Raw genomic sequence first — 24,628 nt, 5'->3', positions numbered from 1 at the left:
GATATATTTAATATATCTGTACTTAATACATGTTAATGAGTATAAGAGTTAGCGCGATAAATATTCAATTGAACATCGTTACCTCCGAAAAGTGCATTCGATGTGTGCTTTCGAGAGGGGTGCACGCATTATGATCGCGTTATCATCTTTCCACTCGCTCAATCACATTTTCTCGCACAGTCTCTAGCTTGCTTTCCCGCGGAACAATTGAAACTTTCGGCATTAGATGGTTCAATTGCCTATGGTAAACAAACATACGGGCGTGTAAGGGCAGTTGGATGAGGGGTTATGCCGTTAATTTGATTACTGGTAGAGCCTCGGTAGCGTTCTTATGTTTCACCATCGTCTCGTCGTGCATGAAGTCGTAGGTGTTCTTAAACCTCAACCGCGTACCGCTGCTGTACTAGTGAACGGTAGTTAAATATTAGCAGATAATGTTACCAGGCGCACTTTTCACACAATCATCCTTTCAGTGCTCGGTGTATATATTATCGACACAACTCAACAGGTGCACATCACCGACTGCACGGTATCGATTTTCTGCTGCAGTACTTTTCCTGCGCATTAGACACTGCAACCAACGCACAACAAAGGACTCGCTGGATATACCCCAAAATCAGCTGATATATGCTGAATCCCATACGATAGTCTCGGTTCATAGTACACGATTTGGCGACCGAAAACGTGAGAACGAATTGATAAGACTTCAAACCGATAGATTATCTCTGGTGCGCTTAGTGAATCGCGAATGCGGTTGCTAACGGTGCTGCGAATACTGTGCAATGTAAATTTAACATTAACGTATGCTGCAGGTCTCACGGGAGTCTCAGTCATAAGGCTACATTCGAAATGGACATCGAAAGCAGTTCAATGCCCGCTCTGGGAAGCACAATGATTGGTGAGTCGACATCGGGATGGGCATAATTTCTTTTCGGTGCATACATCATGCACGTGTTTTTTTATGTCCAGATTGGTTTGGTTTGGTGCATAATTTATCGCTACCACTGGTGATATTATTTTTACTGCCGTGGATGTATGTGTTGCTGATTTTATCATCTGTTCCGTACCTGCATCTGTGCAACTTCTTTCGGTAAGCATGCATTTTTCAAGAGTTTAGTATTGCAATCAATTGTAATTTTTTTGCAGGTTGCGGTTTTGGAAGCACATCCATGAAGATGAATTCTGGAACCATGCCCGAAGGATGATGGCCTTCGTTTGGCATTTGCACAGTAAAGTGTTCCACGGTAATAGTTCCTCACACTACACGTGATTGAGCAAGAAATGCTTATGGGCTTAAAATATTTTGCAGGATACGAGGTGATTGGGTTGGAAAATTTGCCCGAAAATGGACCTGCATTGCTAATCTATTATCACGGTGCATTGCCCATCGATATGTACTATCTAACGGCCGCAACGATGATAAAACGGAATCGTTTGATCCACACCGTTGGTGATCGGTTTTTGGATCAAATTCCTGGATGGAAACTTGTCTCTAGAGTAATGAAAGTTACGTCCGGTTCGGCACAGTCATGCGTGGCTACGCTGCATTCTGGAGAGCTATTATCCATTGCACCAGGTGGAGTGTACGAGGCACAGTTCGGCGATAAGTCTTACGAAGTTCTTTGGAAGAATCGGACGGGCTTTGCAAGGGTCGCGCTAGAGGCGCAGGTGGTAAGTTGTACAATGTGTGCATGAGTACATAAAAAAGAACGGTTGAAAACGTTTCTTATTTCAGCCAATTATTCCGATGTTCACGGTTAATATCCGCGAGTGTTTTCGTACGGTGTCGATAGCAAAGTGGATTTTTAAACGCATATACGAAGCGTTGAAAATTCCCGTTCTTCCCATTTATGGTGGATTTCCAGTCAAATTACGTACGGTGTTAGGGAAGCCGATCCCCTATGATGGCTCGCTTACTCCAGCAGCTTTGCAACAAAAGATCGCCAGTGCTATCGCAAATTTAATTAGTGAACATCAGCGAGTCCCTGGTGATATACTGCAGGCGATCGGAGATCGTTTTGATACAGATAACATTTCTAAAAAAGCCGCAAGATGTTAGTTGATGAGTTGTTGTTTATTAAATAACTATTATATATGTTTGGAAATTGCAATACTCAGAAGGATTTTGTAATGCGACTAATAAATTGTGTGCTTATTGTTAGCTATGCTTATTGACATTCAAAACTGTTTTCAACTTAATAACGGCTACTTTGAATTTGTTTTACAATTCCGGTTGCTATAATTGAGTTGACATATTGTGCAATGTCAAGCACGTGCGTTTGACGGCAGACATGCGCTTTAAATATCAAAACATTTCTTAGATTCAATCGTAATTTCGAATAATACATTAGCCGGTCGCAGTGTTATCGCACGAGTAGTTGCCTTAGAAACATGGAAGCCTTAGAGGAGATAGTTCCATTTCTTTCGAAAACGGCGCGCCTTGATCTGAGAGTGGTATCAGTATCGCACGTGCTCGGTAAGTGGCGGGTACTTTCAAGTACATAAGTTGGCAAGGCGCGTTAAATGAAAAACCGTTCTTGTAGGTCTTACTGGTTCCGTCGATGGAATAGCGCTGTTGGTACAGAACGAAACACTTTTAACTAACTTGCTGGATCTGACGAACGAAGAATCCGTTGCTAAAGATGCAGTGCTGTGTTTCGTTAACATCACGGCAGAGGAAACTGGAGCCACTGTGGTAGTAGATAAGGTACGTTGATATTTGCCTCCATCAAAGTTCGATTTACTAGCATTGTGCAATGCCTTGCCAGTTATTGGATCGTTTGGTTCCGCTAGCCTACCATGCCGTCTTGGACGAGAACTCAAAACTAAGTGATGCCTGGTGCATGGTTCTATGTAATATCACACGTCCAGAGCAGCTGGTCGAAACGGTCGTGGAACGTTTACTCGCCATAGAATATTGCCTAGAGAAATTGACTACCTGTTTCACACGGGTGAACTACAACAAACAAAAGTGCCACCTGAATTACTTAGGGCCACTGTTCAGCAACGTATCACAGAGTAAACTGGGCCGTGACGTGTTTTGCTGTGGAAAGGCAGGACTGCTGGGACGATTGCTACCTTTCGTGCATCACGAGGGCAGTATTGTGCGTCGAGGTGGCGCCGTGGGATTACTTAAGAACGTCTGTTTCGATTCCTCCGTGCACGAGTGGCTGCTGAGTGAGGATCTGGATGTTTTACCATTCATCCTGTTACCCCTCGCTGGTCCTGAGGAGCTCGACGACGAAACAAACGACAGGCTACCAGTAGACCTGCAGTACCTGGGACCAGATAAGAAGCGAGAAGAGGATCCGGATGTGCGCAAGATGCTGGTGGAATCGCTGGCGCAATTGTGTGCAACGCGAAAGGGTCGTGTATATCTCAGGGATCACGGTGCGTATGAGATCCTTCGCGAGCTGCATAAATTTGAGTGCAGTGCAGAGGGCGATAAAGTCGTTCTTACCGCAGTCGAGAATGTGGTTGACATTTTGATACGGTAAGTAAGCGCGCAGAGTCATCCTCTTGTCGCTATTTTCTGTTAGTAACATGCATTGTCTATTTCACAGAACGGAGGAAGAAATCGGTGAGGATAATCTGAAGCAGCTGGAAATCCCCGACGATGTAAAAAGCAAGATCCAAACAATGAGTGATGAAGTTGAAAAATAGAATCATCGGTTTTTTTTGTGGAATTCACTGACTTCTGTGTGTAAGCTTTACCATATGTCCGTTGGATATCTTCATAGTTAGGGCCATTTTCATGTTCAAATCCTCCAGCTTGAGATCCGTTTCGATGTGATATCGAGCAAGCACTTTCAGCAACATGATTTTCATCGAAATCCAAGCGTAACGGAGTCCTATGCAGTTCCTTGTCCCAGCACTAAAAGCGAGTAACGTATAGTGGTCGTATTTTAACGATTCGAACCTTTCCGGGCGAAACTGATCCGCATCCTTGCCCCAATAGGCAGGATTCCGATGGATGTCGTATATATCAATGACCACATCGACGTTGGCTGGCAATCGATAATCTCCCAGGTCTAATTCTTGTGTCGTTCTGCGTCCTATAACGGCTGCGATCGGTAGCAATCGCAGCGATTCTTTAAGAACTATATCCATGTAGGTTAGTTTGTTCAACGTATCGTAGTTAATAGATTCCACGTTATTTCCGCAATGTTCTTGTAGCTCTTCTGCTAGCTTCATCTGTACCGCGGGATGCATTGCAATCAGCAGGATAGTATTGGCAACTGTCATTGCACTAGTTTCATTTCCGGCGAATATGATAGTGTTTAGTTCGTGTTCTACGTCCTCGTTGGCCGTGTCGCTTATGATCGACGCCTGTAGATGCCTAACAAGACTGAACGAGCTTTTGTTCGCTGGAGATTGAACATTTGCCAACGATTTTTCTGACAGAATAGACTTAGAAGGGGCACAAAATTCTCTTAACGCCTTCTTTTCCTTGCGATAAACAGAGGTCCAGCGATAGAGCCACTGTGGATGGAGGAAAATGTTCACCGCCCGAATAGTCACGATTTCAAATAACCTATCGATTTCAAAGGGAAGAGAGTGTTTAAGTTTAACGAAAACCTCCTTTTTTACTATGACGTGATACTTACTCTTCGAGTACATCCAAATAAGCGCATGTTGGAGCATCCTGAATGTGTAAGTCCGTTCCCAATGTTGTAGCTGAAAAAAGCCCCAAATGAAAAACGAAAATGCCATGTAACGAATGCTAACACTTACCAAATATCATGTCTAGCGTGCATCTAGCAGTACATCGATAGATATCAAACGGTTCACCCTGCTCGGCCATTGCGTCTAAACTGTGAACCATTACATTCGCTTTTTGTTCGAACAACGGTATGAAGCTTCGTAAAATTGACTGGTTAAAGCTGGGCTGTATCACTTTCCGGTGGATTCGCCATTTGTGGGCGGGTAACGAAAAAATTCCGCGCAGCGGTGTAAACCGATAGAAGCTAGCTTTTTCCACGGTGGCCGATGAGGTGAGAATGGTTCGAGCATGACCTGCTGAGCTCACGATCACTACCGGCTTTGGGCCTATCCAAAGGCACAGTGGAGATCCGTAGGTTTGGGTTAGATTGACTAAAGTCTGCAGGTATCGTGACGTATCCGCACCGGGCACCACGTACATCGCGCCTATAAAGGGAAGATTTAGTGGACCTGGCAAGCGACCGAGCAGCTTCCATGCGCGAAAGTTGCGCCAAGCCCGGTAGCAACAGATGATTAGAAAAAACAGAGCGAACTGTACTGTCGTGTGATACATTTTGAATGGGCAGCTTCCTGTCTGGTTAGAGTTTTTATGCTGCGTCTTGCAAGACTGCACTTTCTCACCGAGGGTAATTAGGCGGGAATACAATGGGAGCAACGTGATTGTCGCATCATTGCTACCCATTTGTTTAACGAATTATCATCTCATTTTAATTGTCTCCCGATGCTGAACACGTGCTGCTCGTGCGTAAATATGAGTTGGACTAAGTGTTGCTAGGAGAAAATGAGCCGTTTGTCGTCTGTTTTCTTAGCTGGAACCGTCCAGCTTTGTGTTGTTTCAAAGTGTACATGAACGATCTGTTCCTTCATACGCTTTATATAAATTTAAAGCCATATCTAGGTTTTGAATCAAATGGCAATTTATTTGTGGGTAGTGTGATTGTCTCCTCGTTTCTTTGTTTATTGGTAAAATCAGTTGGTTAGCGCTATGGTTTGAACGGCGAGCTGAGTTCTCGTTAATCTTTTTTTTTTCGTTTTACCGCCTGAATAAAATGTTATCCATATCATCTGGAGCTGATTTGCTTGTTGATCTACATTGGAATTATGCCCATGTTTCATCTTTTCGGCCTATAGATATGTTTTAATAATTAGTAAATCAAATGTTATAAAACCAGTTCATTTAATCAAATGTGTTTATTTAGATAAAATTTAACTATGGCTGGGTTTAAATTACGCATATCTAGTGCTATTCATCGTGAGTGACTTAGTGAGTGACTCCTAGTAGTCCACTCAATCAGATCTGTAACCTGGGTACAGTTGCGAGCGTTTTGACATCAGCTGTCACACGAGCCTGCTACTTGGGGTAGCGCAGTGCTTGCACCATCTACTGTCACAATTAAAAATTCCGCGAAACTAGCAAGACATGGACGGACGGTTCTCTCACCGCGAGAAATCCATCGCTCGCTGGCCGTCGAAAACAATCCCGTGCATTTTCACCGTGCGCTAGGAAATCGTTCATTGTACGTACACTACGCGTGTGTGCTCGTTTGTGCCGTGTCCGTGTGCCCTTGGCTAGCAAAGCCCCAAATCGAATAGAAGAAAAACCAACAAACAAAAGCAAAACAAAGCGTCGCCTTTCGTCGCGTTTGCCCAAATACGTCGTCGCAAGGGCTCGCCCGCTATGGGCCATCGGTGCTGCCGTCGCTGGTAGTGAAAGATGGTTTAAAATTGTTTCTCGAAAGAAATGATTGCCTCTCCGTAACCGTGGTGCGCGCATCGCTGCCGTGCAGGGTTATGTGTTAATCTTTCTCTTCGACACCGCCAGCCGAAGTGTCGATGCCCGTACATGGCACAAATGACGACGAAGAAGACGGTTCAAGGTGTCTAAATTTCGTGATCGAATAAGTAGTGCCAGTGGGAGGTGGGGGAAAGTGCAGTGAATGATGCATCCCCGCATGCGGACGCATTTTGGATGTATGTTCGAGTTCGATGTTACCGCTGGTTGTCGGTATAAATCCACTCGTCAGCTCTGCACAACCATGCTGCAGTAGAACGTAAACATAGCTAATCGCTGTAGAATAGGCCCGAAACACCGCAGCCGAGCCCTAGAAGTTGCGTTTTCGTAATCCCGCGATCGATTGCATACCGGGAGGGCATAAAGCATAATCCTCGAGTGCGCGTGTGAGAGAGTGTGTGTGTGTGTGTGATTGTATGTTTACGAAAAAGTTCCCAAACCCACGACCGGAGGCCTAGTGCGAAAAAAAAGGGCAAAGAAGTGTTAAAGGTACGAAGTGAAAAATAAGCCATCCGGGATGGTGAAACGTGAGAATTAAGTAATTCCGCCGTACTTTCACGGCACCAGAGCATCCTCTGGTTCTGGTGGAGTTCAACGACTGTGGCCCAACGAGTGCGGCTGTGTCGTACGCAATTGGGTGAAGCGGCGTTGTCTGGTGCTGGTCAATCGAATTATTATCACTTCGTTGAACACGCTGGTTGTCGCGCGGTGCTAGGAAAGGACACACGTGCGCGAGTGCTAATAGAACCGATATATCTCAACCGAACGCGACGACGCGCTCGAGAGTGAAAGTGAAACGTGAACCGAACGTGTTCCTCCTTCGACAAGTGGCTGGAAAAAGGAGGCCGTGTGAAACGGTAGCAAAAAAAAACGCGAGCAAAATAGTTTACAAACCACTGACAAACCGAAACACACACCCGCCGTGCAAATGAAGAAGGTAATGATCCCTTCGTTGGATATGAAAAAGAGCATTTCCGTGAAGGTAGATAGTGATCTGACATTGCTGCTGTCGAGTGGAGTGTACGAAATCAAGAAGATGGAGCCCCGCTGGAGGCTCCGGCGACCGATCATCATCGTGTGTCTGTTTCTCACCATCGCCGGCATCATCGGATTCGGGTACTACTGTCCAGATCAGGTAAGTGGTTGACTTTGTCCTTCTATTATCAACCCTCCCTGACTTATCATATGTGCTCGGAAGGTGGCCCCATTCTGAGCTTATCGGACGGAACCGATAGCAAGAGATTAGAAAACAGGTCCAGGAAAGCTTTAGATTCCAGCCGGCCGGCCGGATGTGGTCGGATCCGGCAAGGGTTCGGGAATTTTGGTTTGGTTTGGTAAATTGGTTGGCGGTTTTCTTTTGCCCCGGTTGTACTTGAATGTAATGTTGCCTTCTCTCCTATGTAATTTTGGTCCACTCCGATGCGCCGAATCGAGTGGCATTGGAGAAACACTCGAAAATCTCACGCAAGTTTTCCCAAAGTGGGAAACCTTCACCGGGATGGCGAAGGAGAGCGAACCATAACTTTTGGGTCGCTTGTTTCGGGTAGGATGTGTGGAACCACCGATACGGTTGATTTTGCCGGCACACTCAAGTGCCGTGTGTGTGTGTGTGTGCGAGTCCTTCCGGTGGCCACTTTATTTCGGCGAACCACTCGAAATCTCATCAAGCGTCGTACGCAAGCCAAGCGAAATTCATGCCGATCGCGTCGCGACGACATTTACCGAATGAAATGGGGTGGGTTTTTCTTGACCCCTGCTACAAAGCCACCGCCTCTCGGTTCAAGAGGCGGCCTTTTTTCCGTGTGTGATTGATTCTGCACGGCATGGCGAAGATGGGGGAAAGATATGAAATCAACCCGTCGCTGACTACTTCCACGCCGGCAAAGAGCTTCCTCTCATGCGTTCAGTTTCATTTTATTCGGGCATTCAATCACAAGCCACCCCGTCAGGAGCAATTTGTTTCTTCTTTTTTTCTCTCGCTCTCTCTCTCTCTCGGCCCCTTGTAACGCCACATCAGACGACGCGAACGAGATATGAGGGTGACCCTCCTGTGTGGTGATCTCATTTGTCCAACGCATGCTGTACCGGGCGGCGGATTGAACGTTTGGAATGTGCCATAAAACCATCAGTTGGCAGGCGTACCGAACGCCAAACGGGTCGCTTGGAAAATCCTTTCCCCAGCATCATCATCCCTCTGGTAGACGTAACACATGTCCGTGGATCGCCGTTGAGCGCTAGACGACTTTTTCTCGTGTAGTGTGGCGTTGATTTCATCATCCATCTATCCCAATGTCAATGGAGCCGCGTGGTGCTGTCGCTCCGGAAGACGGCTGACGCTAAATGTTCCCATATCAATCATAATTTCGCAATTTTTGGGCCAACCGAAAATGGGGTCTCCCATTCGTGGTCGAAATTGCCGAAACATGTGCGCTGGTCTTGTTTTTTTCTGTTCCGTTGCTCGTTAGAAGCTTCTGCCCGTTTTCCCGCCTTTTTTTTGGATGAATTGGGCGACGCTTTCTCTGGAACACGACATATGGGGACAACAGTGTCTCTCTGACATGTACATAGCCTTTGAATTTATGCGTTGGCGAAGCCCTCACTCGGGGAGAGGGTTCTGGGGAATTGTGCAATGATTAGCGTTCCGCCTTGCGTAAGTTACGGGTTGATGTTCTTTTAAGATGTTTTTTTCATCATACCGCCACCTACGCCAAAACTATCACTAAACCGGAGTTCCGAAGCAAAACTCTTGTCAGAATGGTTGCTAACTTTTCCTTGCGTTTTCCTGCTAACGATGTTTCGATAAAGTTCCCATCGCCCGTAATGGACGGGAAACGGTGTTTCGCAACGGAACCGGAATCCAAGAGTTCTATCCAGACAATCCAGTCAGATCAGTCTTTCGAAGCGAATGGTTGCTACCCACTGTGGCTGGACGTTAGCAACTTCTGGACGATTCATCACACGATTGTACGTGTGGCAACGAACCACATCCTCCTGGGCCAATGGCAAGACGATGAAGTGCCTGTGTGAGGTTAACGGATGATGTAATTTCTGAAGGATTTCTTCGTCGTGGGCCAAGTTGGCATTTTTGCATCGTAAATTATTGCACTCTTCTGGTCTTGCTTTCATGGTGTTTCAGCTGTTGGGAGATTGTTTTCAAAATGTGTCATTGACTTGACGCAGAAACAGTACAAAGCAAGAGCACCGTGCTGCTGTTTACTTCTTATCACCAGTGACGCCTGGTGTTTGCAGAAACCCCAGTGCGATTAGACAGCCCATGGCGAAACAATTCGGAAGCCTGTTAGAGGTCGAACAATGATGGACTAATTCGGGGCAGGGATTTCCTTTATCCCAATGATGCTCTCGCACCCTTTCCATGTGGTTATCAGTCGATGGCCTCGGCAGGCAGAGATGGTGATTAATCATCGCTGGGAGGCTGGCAGCAGTCCGGACCATTTCAATTAGACTGCAAACACAAACAGTGAGATTACGCGAAACGCGGGATTGCCTTTCTTCGCTCGAGCGTCGTTGGCGTGAACTACGCTGCTACCCCTTTTTCCGTGTTTGCTCCGATCCGATTCCATTTTCCTTCACCCAATGTTCAGCTCCAGCGAGCACCCGAGTGTTTCTCCAATGCAAACACACTCGCTTGCCCGCTTAGATCGTAAATCACATCCAGCATCTCTGGCGCTTCGAGGTCGAGTTTGTGTGTCTCAACCTGTGCAAGGTGCGTCATCTCACTAATGTGTGCGCGTGGTTCTCTTCTTCGCAGGTGTGTGCCCTGTCACGCCGGGACGTCAGTTCATCGGGCGGTCTCGGAATGGCCGGTGGTGGAGGCACCGGCCTGGAATCCGGGGCTGCTGGCTACGAACATGACAACCTCGGCAAGCCGGTCCAGCAGAACTTGTTGGCGAATCCGGGCCTCAGCTACGAGGAGGTCCTGAACGACGACTTCCAGTTCGACATGAACGCGCACGACGTGATGGTGTTCCTGCACATCCAGAAAACTGGCGGTACCTCCTTCGGCAAACATTTGGTGCGTGATCTGGATCTGAAGGTAAGATGCAATGCCGCGTTTGTTTTCTTTTTGTTTTAAATGTACTTCATTCCCTCACGGCTGGCGTGTCACGTCTGGTATGTTTGGCGAAATGCGATTAAGCGTGTGGCAGCGGCAGAGTTTTGCCCTGCGATTTTTGTTCTCACCGCGAGTCTTCAAGTGGATGTGCTGCTTGTCTTTTTCGTTCAAATGTTCGCCTTCCCGTTCGCGCCATAAAAGGTTGCGACCGGTGGTTTGTTCGTTTTTTTTATTTTGTGAACAATTTTGCAAGAGCACACTGGCTGTTGGGTTGTTCAAAGTTCAAGTGCCCGCGCGGGAGAAATTTTCCAAAGAATGTGAACTTACAGACGCAAAAAAAAAAATGTATATATCCAACACGAAACCATTTCAGTCCCAGACCCCACCGGCTTGTTCATGCGTCCCCTGGTCTTTTGCAGCCTTCCGGATCGGACCTTCTTGGTTGTTCCGTAAATTCAGCATAATTTCTCCGATTCTCTGACAACCGTTCCGGAACGAAAGACACGGGACGATCTGGCGCGTGTGTGTGTTTTCTAGTCGATACGATGCTATTTCGTTGTTTTTATATGTATATAAATTCAAGCGCATCAAATCGATCCGTTGTTTGGTGGCGGCATGAGAACATGGGATACTTGGAGCATTCGGGACGATTCGCTTCTCACAGTTTCGTCCTTGTCAGCACTAATTCATACGCGAACACCTGGTACCCTCTCGTCGGCAAATGAGTCTGGCCTCTGGATCCGTGCTTTTGTCTCTTTCCCGGTCGTATCTCGGATGGCAAAGAGGGATTACCCTGCTTCGTTTGGTAAAAAGAGGATTGTTTTGCATGAGAGCGCACTCAGCCGGCGTGATTTATGTTTCGTTTGCATCGCAGCTGGAGAAGTGCTGCTGCTGGCATTCGGAGCAATCGATATGGAAGTTTGCAATTTAAGCGAATCGATCGGTCAACTGGGGGGTGGGTAGGATAGGGAAGAGCGTTTTTATCAGGAGGAAGGGGATCCTATTCTAATTGCCTAATATGTTGGGCGGAAGTATCCTTGCTGCTGTTTCCTCGAGGCTTAGACAGCGGGTTCTCTATCTGCAACATTCACAGAGAGTCTTTTGGTTTCCGTGAGCACCTTTTCCTGTTCCGGATTGTTCTAATAATCTGGTTGTTGTTGACCTTTTCGAAGAGTTTACTCCCCGATGTAGTTCGTCCAATCATCCTTTTTAGGTTGAACAGGACTTTTGACTGCGAGCGCAATTGCAGATATGCGGCTCGACCATGCAAATGTCAAAATAGATAGACAATTTTTACACTCGACATGGAGGAGAGTTGCAAAATAAATTTAAAAACGTTTTGCAAGTATTTCCAAAGCACGAACGATGAGACTGTTAACATAGCTTTAGTTAGTGCAATCCCCAGTATGGCTTATGTTAGCTGGTATTTCTCCTGACAGCGAAATTACTCGCTCGTATCCTTTCCCCGCTGCCGGCAGTAGATAACCCTTTCGATGGGTTTTAGCGGGTTTGTTTGCTGCGAGTGTATTAAAGGTTAAACGTCTTCCATTATTTTATTTTCCCCATTGACTGACAGCTTTCGGAGCTGCAGCTGGTTCGATAGACGTGTGGGTGTGTTCGAATCAAATCCCCACATATAGCTGCAAACACCGCGAGTCGAACACCGAAAATGGAGCAAAGCAGAAGACATTTTCATGCTTGACGTGAATTGAACATTTTTGCCGCCCTCAATTCCACCAACCCTGTGCCAGCGACACCGAAGGGCGAAAGGTCGGAAAGGTGGCCGCTTCTGATTGACAATCGAAGTGTGTGTAGTCGGCGTCGGCAGCAATCATCTTCACTCGAGCGAATGACGCGCCGCCATTTGGGTGCGATCGATTTTTTGTTCGCGCTATCCGCACCATCATAAAGTGGTGTAAAAAAGCGCACAGCTCGCAGATAGAACCACCGGGAGCAAGCTAGACGTCGACGCTGGGCGATGGTATTGTGCGATACACTAGCCGCCTGGAACTGGCACAAACGTACGTGGCATTAAACGTAGGATTAAATAGCAGGAAACATAAAAAGGTACCCACCAGCAGCCAGTAACCAACCGAAAACCCCTTCACCGGAGTCACTGCCACGCCATTAGGCCGTCGCTGTGCTGCTCGGTTTTTATGTGCGATGCTTCCCGTGCGTGTCCCGGTGCTGCTCGTCGATTTGGCTGCTGGCCGGATGATGTATAGGTGGGTCTCCGGTCGCGGAGATCCGGTCGTTCCCGGTAGCATATCGCTTGGGACGTGCTCACCTTGTGCCATGTCTATCGCTCGCGCTGTGCGAATGTGATCTGGTGGTTTCGCTTCTTTTTTATTATTTCTGACCCAGGATGCGCCCAGGAAGAGGACATTCGGTTGACTAATTCGCGATCCCTTGGTGTCTATCGGGCGGACCCCAAGGTTCCAACCGGAACCGGTTGGAACGCTTGGACGATTTAATTATACACCGCTTTTCCGGCTCCTTGCTGGGTTCCTGCCCCGTGACCATTACACATTCGGCAGTTAAAGGTTATTGCTCAATCGTTTGGTCGAAATGGTGGAAATGTGTGCAACCGGCGGAACGAGCGAAGGACCATGCCGTCCATCACTCCCAACACCGCTTTGTGGGCCTCGCAGATTGCACGGCAGATCACGTTACATGTCCTTTTTTTTTGTTGCTGCTGCTCTGTGAATCCTTCTCACAAATCCCTCGCCACCGGTGTAACAGAGCTACCAAACCATCCCGGCCCCGTGTGGAAGTAAACCGCTGGACAATGTATCACCCGACGACCCAGACGGCATCAATTTGGATTGTCCGTGAATGAATGCGCACCCATTGTTCTCTCGGGGTGGCTAATCCTCCGTCTGCCCTGGTTGGGGGTGTGTTTTTTTTTCTGGTGGAAAAACAACTTTATGGTCCATCTTTTTTTATTCGGCTGATCAGCGCAAACTGTCGCCCCATTCAAGTGCTCAGTGAAACGGGTTTTTAAGGGATGAGTTGCCGATTCTCCCTTGTGTGTCCTGAGGGTTTTTGGGGAGGGCGATGGATCGCATCGGTTGTTTCGGTAATCGTTTCACCACTTTCTGCAGCAAAAGTTGCGCGGCCAGCGAGACGTTTTGTGGACGTAAATTACGCTCTTTATGGTGTTGGCTGTTCGCGATGTAAAGCGAGGGGTTTAAGTTGGTTGGCTCATTTCTGTTTGCTGCATGTTTTTCATCCTTGCATCCACGTTTGCTCCCCGTGCTTGATCTTCCTTCATTGCCTCGCGGGTGGTCGCGTCGAGAAAAAAAAAATACATCTTACGCACGGGCAGACACATTTTTCACTCGGTCTCCCCGTGGTTGGGAAGAAAATTTTCGTTACCACCGGTCACCTTAAATGGCAGCGGATTGACACGGAGCGGATGGTGTCGAAATAATTCCCAGTCATTCTCGCGTTTGGCGTGTTGTCGTCGGACCGTTTTTGGGGGGCCGGACCGACGAGACCAGTCCAAATTGGTTACAGTTTAAACAGCACCCGACGTCGTCCGTGGTGCGGGAAGTTATTGGACGAAGTGTTCCGCTTTGTATGGCGTCGAAAGTTTCTCGAGCAAATAGCTCGGATCGGATGGTTCCTTTTGCTTTCGCTGTGCGTTCTCATCGAGAAGGGATCGACCGATGGTGATGGTAAAGTTACATCGTGGGTTTTATTTGATCATCAATTTGGTGCAATGTTTGTGGTCGTCCGTCTTCGGGAAATGCGTCTATTGGGCGGTTTGTGTTGACGACGTGTCGGATGGCGGACAATCGTGACGCGCAGTGTTTGTTGAAGTGGTGGATTGATTTTGGTGAAATTTGATGCTTGAACTTTCTTGGCGCATTCTCTACAGCAAAGAAGAAAAAAAACCCCTAAAACCTTTATTCTTGTCATCATTTGAACCGGTGGTTAGTTGCGCACAACACGCCACAAGCTGCACGCCTCGAGCAGAACACGCTCAACGCTCAAACGCTTTTCCCAATCGATTTCCTTCTTGCTTGTGTCCTTCAAACGCACTCACACTCGCACGTTCGGGCGGAATTAACCTGCACTGCGTGCACGAACCGAGGAGGAAGCCCGCATGAGAGCGTGTGCGCTCATTATTTTATTCACGTTGACATTTAAATCAGGAAACGGCCGAAAATCTATTTTTATGACGCACCATAAACTCTCGCCCCCAAACGCGAACGAAGAAGCGAACGTACACCTCCTGCTGCTGCCCCCGGATTGCAATGCAATGCCCGTCGTCGAAACCTGTGGCTTTTCGAAGTCCTCCACATCCGTCCCGAGTCGCGCCCCACCGTTCCCTGTAGGGTTGCGCGCCCTCTAAGGTCAGAGCTAACCGTACGCATCGTAGCGCGTCATGTTGACGACCCGAACACGACGGCGACTTCGACGTTCTATCGACAGATGGATGTGCGCTTCTTTGCGATTGCTCACCTCGGGGTCGTCCGGTGTTTTTGGTGGGTTTTTTCCTTTTTTTTTTCTTCTCTCCTTCGAATCAGGACTTCCACACGTTTCGGGAAAATCGCCCCCGTTGGTGGGGGGAGGAGTGTAGGGCGACGGAAAAGGACCACCCACCGGTGTGGTTTAGGGTCTCTCTCTCTCTCTCTCCGCTGGTATGCGTTACGCACGGATCGGTAGTATCGATTCTCGTTCTTGTGGGCCAAATGAAAATCGACTCGTTCGCCCACCGCTTGGGGTGGATTTTCTCGGGAAAAGCTATTTTTGGGCATTACGATCGCTTTACGTTTCATTAGCCTAGCCAGGGTTTCCGGGGCTCGTTTGGGGTTTCTTCATACGATGGTCGTGCTGGGAAGGGAATCGCACCTTGGGACCTCAACTCCTCCGGTGTGCCCTTTACCTGCTACCACCACCTCGCCAGCAGGGTTTTCCCTTCCCGGCCAGTGGCGCCAACCTGTTGGTTTTTATTTGTGTCGGAATTATTTCCGTTCCGTAATTTGATCACCGACCGAATGTTTGTGACCGAATGGGGGGAGGGGGGGGTGACAGGGAAAAGCGCTCTGGTTTAGCGAAGCAGGGAGACGGGTAAATTCATCTGCCTTACGGCTGGTGGAGCTGCCCTTTCATCCACCTCATGCCGTTTGCCCTTTCCTCGCCACCGAGAGCCGTTGCGTGAACGGAGCGATAAATGGTGCCGAAATCAGAAAATGAGCCGCGTTAGCATATTTTAATGCCTCCTCTCAATGGGCGGCCTGGTTTGGCTTGGTTGTTGCCGCCGGTGCTTTTCCCTTTCATGTCCGGGTGTTAAAATGTTCCTTTTTTTTTGTTTCGTTTTCCCGCAACCAGTTTGGTGCGAGCAGGAGTACCCGTTGAAGGCGAGAGAAGAAAATGCGAGGGAAAACCGTGCGGCACTCATAAATATCGCGCGAAGATAAATCATGCCTTCGAGATAGAGGCGAAGGATAGGCGATGGGCTGAAGAAAAACGCAAGCGTCCAGCATCGGAAAATGGGATCGCCGGTGCGATAAGTTTTCCACCCGCTAGCCACGTGGCAAATGCAAGGTGTCCCGCTCGGATTAACCAAACGTCGCGCCGAAAGGTGCCCATTAGGATGAAAAATAGTAGTTGTTTGGCGTTTTAAGATATTCCTCCACCCACACACACCGTGATAATGGAAAACGGCCATTGCGTAAACACGCGGTGTGGCGCGTATCTTCACGCGGTGCCATAAATCGGCCAGATCCCTCTGTGTCACCCGGTGCGAACCCGAACGCGAAGATCTTAAGATATTGCCAAAATAATGACTTTCACCTTGATCGCGGGCTGAAGTGCACCAAGAAGGTAGGGTGGTCTCCCCGTGGTACATAATTCATCGCCCGAATGCCTGTTTAATGTTTGGCGATTTTGTTTCGATTTGCTTCATCGCGACGTTTAATGGAGGTGCAAAAAAAAAGGAGAAGGAAGCCAACTGGCCGTTGTTTTTCACGCGGTTTCGAGCGAAACCATTCGGTTGGTGTGCGCCAAGCCATTGTTCCCGCCGAAACTTTTGCAGGCTTTCTTGGCTGAGGTTCCATATGGGAGGGCAACAATTTGTCACTCGTTTATGGGGCCGTTCTGTGGAGATGTGCGTTCGATTGCAGATGCGATTCCTCTTCGGAACGGTGGCTTTGTTGTGTTTCACTTTTCAATTCTATCGATTGTGGTGCTGCATGTCTCTGCACCCCAGGAGGAGAGACACACGTGTTAGAACGCGCCCGGAATTGGTGATTTATTTGGTAACTAAAGTTGTTTATATTCAATTTTGGCTTTATGAACGATCGCCCTAACGGCGCTGCTGGTGGTGTTGCTGCTGATGCTGCTCTTGCTGATGCTGGTGGCAATAAAACCTTTCATGAAAATAGCTCCCAGCCGGAGCAGAATGGAAGGCGATGTATCTTCATTCCTACGGCTTGGTACCGCACCAAAATCAGTTCCCGTTGTTTCTTTCCATTGCCATTGCTTGTACGGAAACGGTCGGGGGCCATTAATCCGGAATTGATACACAACGCAGTAAAACGATCAATAAACGATCGTGTTTGGTGGGAGCGTTTGTTCCGCGATGGAAGGCGACGACCGACCTCCCGCGCTTCGTACGACAGATATCGCGCCATTCACACCACTGATGGTTTCGCCACTCCATCCAAAACGCAATGCATCGAGAATTTTAAACATCTTGCCCTGGTGCGCTACACCCGTCGATGGAGCGACGAGCTTGTACGCGCAGACGTTTCAATTTGAGCACAAGACAAGGAACGGACCGAAGGGAAAAGCAGCATGCTTTTTTTTTGCTTTTCCGCCATGAGACAGCGCTATGCTCGCAGCAGAAGCTGGAAAAGGATCCAAAGGGCCTAGACCTTGGCATTCTTTCGCTGTGCATAAAGAGAGCTCAGCTCAACTTGTTTGGCCCATCGAACACGCACCACATACACATGGTGGCCTCGAACATCTCCTACTGTTATAACATTTCCATCGTTAGACCACCCACCGGGGAAAAACCTCCACACCGAGCTTTAGTCGTAAGAAGCGTAGCGTTTCTTTCTGCTCACGTCGCTGCGAAAATGCTCCAGCATGAGCACACTTCTTTCGCATTTCGGCCACATAAAACATTATTAAACTGTTAGCGGCTTCTCGCTTCTGTCGGCTCATGTTTTTCTTTCGGTGTTCGCTGCTACGCCGTGAAAACTCGCGACGACAGCTCACAAATGGTCTACCATCGATTGAGAGTGTTGCCGTCTGCAAGAAGATGTGCTGCTATGTTGTTGAGTTGCGAGAGGTGTTTTTTCTTTCGCAGCTGCACCATGTGCCGTTGCAACTCGCCGCTAGTGATTGGGATATTAGTAAATTCCTTCATCGATTGCTGCTCCCGGTAGACGAGCTTTTCTTTCCACGCGGTTTCCAACGGGAGCTAGGCGAAATATTTCAACTGTCACCCGGCGGAAATGGAAACGATCGACCAACCGACCGCCCGAGTTGCTAAATTGAAAATCATCCCACATCGGCGCTCGTCGCACGCGCGCCTCGGAAAAACTCGCTTCCATCTGTGTGTGTTTCGAGGGGTTTTCCCACTTCGCCATGTCCGAAATGAAAAATAGCCAAAATCACTTACGAAAACTGGCAGGCATGGCGTAGTGGTACGATCGAATTCGTGCTTTCTTTGTGTTTTTTTTGATCCCTCACAATTTCACACATTTGTTTGGGGCAAAGACCTGCAAAAGACGGGACACAAACGTTGCCACCCTCAGCCGGTTGCACCCTCTGGTGTCGTCGTGGTCATAAAACAGTTGACGGAATGGCATCGCGAAAGCTAACTGTTTTTGAGGTTCAGCAATCGCGGCACGATAGCGACAACATAATATAGCCAACCAAACAGCAAAAAAGAACTCCCATAAACAGAACCCCGAATAGAGCCGGGCAGCATTTTTCTTGCATTTCCTTTTTTTTTTACTTGCATGGTGCATGCGCTGCTGATTTGTTTTTTGTTCCCTTCTTTTTGGGATATTTTGGCACGATGTTTTTGAAGCCGACACCGATCTAGTCGAGTCAGCAGCAGAAGGAAGCCAGCCAATACGGTGCTGCTGCTGCTGCTACAACTGGCGGCTTTTGCACGACGTGTAGTTGCATTTTCCTCGCCTCGAGCACATTCATGGGTTTCGTTCATGAATGGAATCGGCGCCTATTTGTGCCTTCCTTTGGCACACACCCTCTCGCCGTTAGTGAATCGATCATTTTTCGCCTGAACCAGCAAATTACTACGACTGCGGCTCACGTTCACGTCGGTGGCATTTGGTGGCGCAATGTACGTGTGGTGACAAGTACGCCACCGGAAGCGTCCCATCCAGACCGCTGCTGAGGTTTATTGCAGACAACGTTGAATTGTCGCAGCATCTGCCTTCGGTTTTTTTTTGCGTGAGCCCCATGTCACTGGGTTTTTGGCTGGTGTGATGTTCGTCTGCCAATGCTGCGGGATGTAGCGGTTGAGAACATCGTACCAAATGCTGCTCGTCATGTTTCGGAATCGCGTTCATCACATGCCCATACTATTCACTCACACTCAACAGCTGAACGAGTGTGGTTCTTCCCGAAAAAAAAAGCTGCCCAGCTTTTGCCTGGGGAAATATTTTAATGCGATTATACAGGAAAAGGGACGAGCTTTGGTGGCAATAAAATGGCGCAAAAAAGGATGTCCACCCGGTTTGGTGCGTGTGTGCGTGATTCCCCGTTATCAAGGACGAGCAGGTCTATTCGCACGTCTGCCTGCAGCTCGGCCGGTGTTCCCATTTCGGATCAATTTTCATAACTCGTTAATTGATTTTATGTTGCACCGCTGTTGCTGCCCCCAGGTTGGCGACACGATGTGACAATGGTGTGTGCTTTGTTTCGGATCGGCCGGGGCAGGTTCGGTTCCTCGGGTGAAAAGCGAGTGTCCCGGAATTAATTCAATTTGCAATAATACTCTACGCGCCATTTTCCCCGTACGCTAGCAGGATCACCACCGAGACATGTGCGCACCCGTGGTTCGGCACAAAATGAGTCAATAATACTCGCACATAATTGGATGGCGGCAGGAGATTCGAGCGGTCATTTTATTGGACTGAAGCTTGCCGCCAGTGAGCGGTGGAGCGATCTCTGACTCTGACCACACCACCACCAGCGTTCGTTCCTATGCACGGTTTCGTTGGCGGGAAGTTTCGGCACAAGTGGAGTTATATTTTCGAATGCGCGTGACTATTCGTTCCTGTGTTCAGGCACGCACATACACCCAAACATACCAACCGCGAATTGACCGCTTGGTCGGTTGGTGCAACGTGAGTAACAGCGTTCGATGAAAGATGGGCGGTGAAGTTGAGCAAAGATGGGTGTCGTAAGAAAATCGACCACAACCCAATAGCAGTGAAAGCGAACCATATCCGGTCGATGGAGTCGTGGAATGATTTTTCCTGCCATCCAAACCATGCGTTTGGTTTTGGTCCACCAACACCGCAAGGTGTTCAAAAGACGGCCAGGATTAAGTTTACCTTGCGCTCATGGCAGACCCGAGATTTTGGGGCTGATTGGAGCAAGAAAATTGGAAGTCAGTTCGCGTTCCAGCACACCTCCCCCGGGTGTAACCTTCGTCGTGTACCGTAGAAGGGTGAGTTTTGTGCGCGAAACCTGCTTCAACTTTTGTTGTGTCGTCCTGGGGCGCTTTTGTGAGGCCACCTCAATACCGGTCCCGGGCTTCAGGTACCTCAGGTACGATCATTCCGATAAACCTTGTCAACCTGTCTCTTCCGGTTGTTTCGTGGTGTGGTGCATTTTTCTTGCTACCACCCAATCCACCGAGTCGGGTGGTTGAAGAATCAAGTCAATCTAAATTAACTTTGGCCCACCTACCCTCCAAACCACCCTGTGTTGTATTCGTCCTCCAGACGAAGAGGACCAAGAGTTCATCCAAATTTTAGATTCGCATCGCATAACGGTTGGGTTTGAAGTTTTATCAAAACATCAGCATCATCTCGCTTTTCGTGCCGCAAAGCTACCAGCCGATATGCGCTCATATGTGGCTGCTTCTCTGCGTTTGGGGAGGATGCTGGGATTTTATAAGATCTCGACTTCGTAGGCGGAAAACAAACTGTGCCTGTTCCCGGAGATGCCACAATTTCGATAAAATGTGCCACGAACACACACGAGAACCGTCGTCATCGTCGTCGCGGTATTGTGCGTCTTACCTCAGCTGCACTTCCTGTGTGTCCTGAGGGTCCCAGGGTCCTCGCGCACACTGATTGAACCTGACGTGTGTGACTCCGTGTGTCGGAAGCTTCCGAGCACGCACCCGTGGGCCTTGCAACGTTGTGATGTGGCCCTGCGGATGGGCGGATGTTGTCATTTTTAATGTACGTTTCTTTCGGAATATTAATTCCGTATCGAGGCCCGCCCGAGCTTATCTCCGGGAGATATACGTTACGAGCCATTGAGCGCTCCGGACCACCGGGTGAGGCATACTACGGATGCACGAAGGCGGAATCAGTGCACCGACCGAACCGTACCCCCGGGTTTTGATTGCTATCCCATGCCAAATGGTCCGTGGGGTTCACGCAAGCGAAACAAGCAAGCCTCCTGCTGCCAGCTTGCTGCATTTATGATTGCTCCCGTGGGGTCAGCCCTCGAGGGCCTGTGAGTGCGTTTCGTCGAACTTCACTGACCACTGTGGAGTAGCGGGCGTGATAAATCTCTCCGACAGAGGATGATGATTTAAATGATGATGCTCGGCATTCGGAGAAACCGTGATTGTGCGCGCGTAAACAAAACCCCTAAAGTGCAGTAATTTTTAATGGAACCTGTGTCGCGTTGAACGCAAGTGAGAAGAAGCCCACTCTTTGTGTGGGGCCTATCAAGGCTTATCTAGGTTCAGTTTGGATACGGCGTGGATGTTGTAAAGTGCGCGTGTTTATAAACGTCTGGGGAAACATTCTTGGGTGCTTCTTCCCCAGCCATGTAAGATAAATAATTTCATTTGCTTTTAATATCTCTACATCCACGGTAGCTTCTTCGAACGGGGCCGTTGAGAAGGCATTGTCGTATTCGTTACTGGCGGCTTTTGTTGCTCCTTCATCTCCAACGATTTGTCGTAATTTTCCAATCACGCACATGCACATCGGCTTCCGAGAGGCTATGTATCATAAATATGCGTTCGATGTTTTCGTTGCCTCAGCGCAGCTCGAGCTGTCACTGATGGGGATGCGCTGCGGCCTTCTGTTTTCTGTCCGCACCCTTTCTTGAATGTGTTTTTTTTATTTGCCCTTTTTTTTTCATGCCCTCTGCAGTTGCATCTCGAAGCGCATTCAGCAGCGTATTCTACCCAGCGGGACACTGGCTGACGCAGCTCGGCAATAAAGCAATGAGAGAAGCATTATGCACTTATTGTTAATTCAAAATTCCGTTCCGTGTGTCTTTGCCATGCGCCATTCGCGGCGTTCGCTCGCACGGCGCAAGGAAAACTCCAAACGCGGAGATGAATGAATTTACATAAACTTAAGATCCCAAAAACGGAACGGTCGGTGCGATTGCAGCCGCACGCGGGAGGAAAATGTAAATAAATGCCGCTCGTGTCTTCACGGCTCCCGAGTTCTTCGCGTCGGTCCATCTCTCTATTTTTAGTCCACGCTCTAGTATTCGCAAACACGAGAGATAGATCGCACGCGGGCAGAAGAAGGAAAACCCCTTGGTGTGTGTTTGTATCTCTGCGCTTCCTTCACCGGAACCGAACGGACACGGAGTCCGTTCGGTCATGAATCTTTTGTTGATGCAGCATCTCTCCGGCATACTCTCCTTCGCGTGTCCTTCGCATCCCTCGCCAGCACCCAAATCATGTGCGGCGATGTGGCGTGGAAAAGCGAAGATAACAAATTCTAGCGCCCTCAGAAAACCGCACCCACGTGCGAGAGGTTCCAGTGACCCGCGAATGGTGGACGAATTGGTTATGCTTCGCGTTCTTTGTGTGTAGCGATTGGTGGATGTGATTCCAACCGTGCTTGCTCCGAAACCCCTGCCCCGGCGGATGTCTATCGTGTGTCGATCTCACTCACTCCTCGGATATATGGCTCAACTGCCCTCGGGTGGCAGGTAGCTTGAAGCATCGCCTGGATGCCATAATTCATTGTAGATCCGTGGGGTTTTGCTTTTATTTGTAAATTTATGCGATGGGTTACGCATACGGAAATAAGCGCGAGTCGCGTCCTGGAATGGATGCGGCTCCAATGTTCGGGAATAAAATTTATGATCCCGTGTGGCGGGAAGCGATGTAAGTGGAATGTTAATGCATCGGTAAATATGAATCTGTAAACCCTCTCGAACCATCTCGTTCGAGCGTTCTGCCTGTTGGTGGGGGTGCCGTCCTTGATTTAAATCAATTTTTCACATCAGGCAATGTTACATCTTGCTGAGGGAAAACAACGTTCTTCCAGTGGCCGGGGGGAAAATGTGCATTAGCGCTTGTAAAGAAATCTCCGTTTTGGGTGTATTCTTGGGATGGATTTAGCATTTTGGATTTCAAACACGTTGTCCGTCCTTCGTCGATAGCATCGATATTTGATTTTGATTTACTAACCATCTTCTTACCCTGTTTTTCTCTTCTTTCATCCAGCGTCCATGCACCTGCCAGCGTAAGAAAAAGCGCTGCTATTGCTTCCGGCCACACCGGAACGAAAACTGGCTGTTTTCGCGCTACTCAACCGGCTGGAAGTGTGGCCTGCACGCAGACTGGACCGAGCTGACCGGCTGCGTTGACCAGGAGCTGGATAAGAACGAGGGTGAAACGGCAAAAAGGCGCTACTTCTACATCACGCTGCTGCGCGAACCGATCGCACGCTACCTCTCCGAGTTCCGGCACGTGCAACGTGGAGCCACGTGGAAAAATGCGCGCCATTGGTGCCTCGGACGGCATGCCACGGCCGACGAACTGCCGCCCTGTTACAACGGTGAGTACTGCGAGGTTTGTGAAGATCTTTTACTTTGTACTTTGCCATTTGCATTCGAGACGAACCCACGGTCGGTGTCCTTCTGTTTTAATCCATCGAGCAACCCGGGCGTCTAGTGTGACCGGATGCTTTGCAACTGGTCTCATAATCGGACGTGTCCTGAGCGTCGATGCAAAGCTTACCGAGCTGCACCTAGCGGCTGGGTGACGCGATGACATGTCGCGAACATATGCGCGCTCGTCTGCATTCGGGTGTCTGGCATGCGCGCCGCAACGTAGTAACGTGTGCCTCCTCCTGCCCAAGGACAACGGTGCGCCATCATTCCGACAATTTGTTCGCCCGTGAGCCGTGTGCAGACTTCACTCTCTTCCAGCTGGACCGTATTCGCTGGCGCTGGTGGTGACGTGTCTTGCATCGTAATTAGAGAACGTGGGGTGAATTTTTAACGCAGCCTCTTTCGAATGTCCCGTCGGTTGTATGGGATTTCGATGGGAGGGCTTGCTTTTTGGGGCAAAAATCCCTATCCCTTGAGGGTCACGCTGCTGTACGGCGGACTATCTGCCTGGTGGTGGACGTGTTCGTGCCGTCTTGGTAGGAAGGATTTGGTCCCGAGACAGGCATCGAGACCGTCATTTGTTGCGCATCGACAGCGAGCGGGCGCCTCTGGGGGGTAGGAAACACGGACGTGCTTCGGGAGGATGGCATTTTGATTGTAAAACTGAAAACCGTCGTAATTGAAACGGGTGCGAGCTAGTGGAGGGAGATATTAAAAAATAGCATGCTGTTTTTTTTCTTCTCGTTATTATTCGACTGTGATCATCGTCCGCTTAGTCCATTAACACGCGCAAACGGGATAAATTATCGATGCTGCGTGCAACCACACCGGAAGGACGCGGTTTGTGTGTGTCTGTGTGTGTGAAGCGCACCAGCTGGTTGTGTGTTTTCAGGGGCAAAAAATAAACACATTCTAACGCGCTAGTTTTTGACCGTTTTTTTGATCAACTTTTCGTGGCCGTTGGTGTGGTGAGGATTGGGTGATTTTCCCATCCCATC

At 48.7% G+C, this 24,628-nt stretch overlaps 4 protein-coding genes across 4 annotated transcripts in view; 3 read left to right on the top strand and 1 right to left on the bottom strand.

The window, feature by feature from the left end:
- Nucleotides 1-849: 849 nt before the first annotated feature.
- On the top strand, nt 850-2,258 carry LOC128721924 (transmembrane protein 68-like). The gene is made up of 5 exons (XM_053815727.1): nt 850-898; nt 970-1,090; nt 1,147-1,244; nt 1,310-1,671; nt 1,736-2,258. The coding sequence occupies exons 1-5, from the start codon at nt 850-852 to the stop codon at nt 2,057-2,059; spliced, it is 954 nt and encodes a 317-aa protein (XP_053671702.1). The 3' UTR covers nt 2,060-2,258.
- Nucleotides 2,259-2,391: 133 nt separating this feature from the next.
- On the top strand, nt 2,392-3,663 carry LOC128732244 (protein HGH1 homolog). The gene is made up of 4 exons (XM_053825415.1): nt 2,392-2,476; nt 2,544-2,707; nt 2,769-3,493; nt 3,564-3,663. Exons 1-4 carry the CDS (start codon nt 2,392-2,394, stop codon nt 3,661-3,663), a joined length of 1,074 nt encoding a protein of 357 aa, XP_053681390.1.
- A 24-nt stretch (nt 3,664-3,687) lies between these two features.
- Nucleotides 3,688-5,275, bottom strand: LOC128721920 (cytochrome P450 4g15-like). Its single transcript, XM_053815723.1, has 3 exons — nt 4,735-5,275; nt 4,608-4,677; nt 3,688-4,534 (listed from the first exon to the last, which is right to left on the bottom strand). Exons 1-3 carry the CDS (start codon nt 5,273-5,275, stop codon nt 3,688-3,690), a joined length of 1,458 nt encoding a protein of 485 aa, XP_053671698.1.
- Nucleotides 5,276-7,442: 2,167 nt separating this feature from the next.
- LOC128722127 (heparan-sulfate 6-O-sulfotransferase 1) overlaps nt 7,443-24,628 on the top strand; it is a 31,180-nt gene continuing 13,994 nt past the window's right edge. Inside the window, exons 1-3 of the mRNA XM_053815960.1 lie at nt 7,443-7,649; nt 10,284-10,568; nt 23,242-23,575. Of these exons, the coding sequence (XP_053671935.1) occupies nt 7,443-7,649; nt 10,284-10,568; nt 23,242-23,575 (826 nt within the window). The remainder of the gene's footprint in view (nt 7,650-10,283; nt 10,569-23,241; nt 23,576-24,628) is intronic.

This window comes from Anopheles nili, chromosome 2 (assembly GCF_943737925.1).
Source record: "Anopheles nili chromosome 2, idAnoNiliSN_F5_01, whole genome shotgun sequence".
In the NCBI taxonomy this organism is placed as follows: domain Eukaryota; kingdom Metazoa; phylum Arthropoda; class Insecta; order Diptera; family Culicidae; genus Anopheles; species Anopheles nili.
The sequence above is the reverse complement of the archived record's forward strand: the minus strand, read 5'-3'. Positions and strand labels throughout refer to the sequence as shown.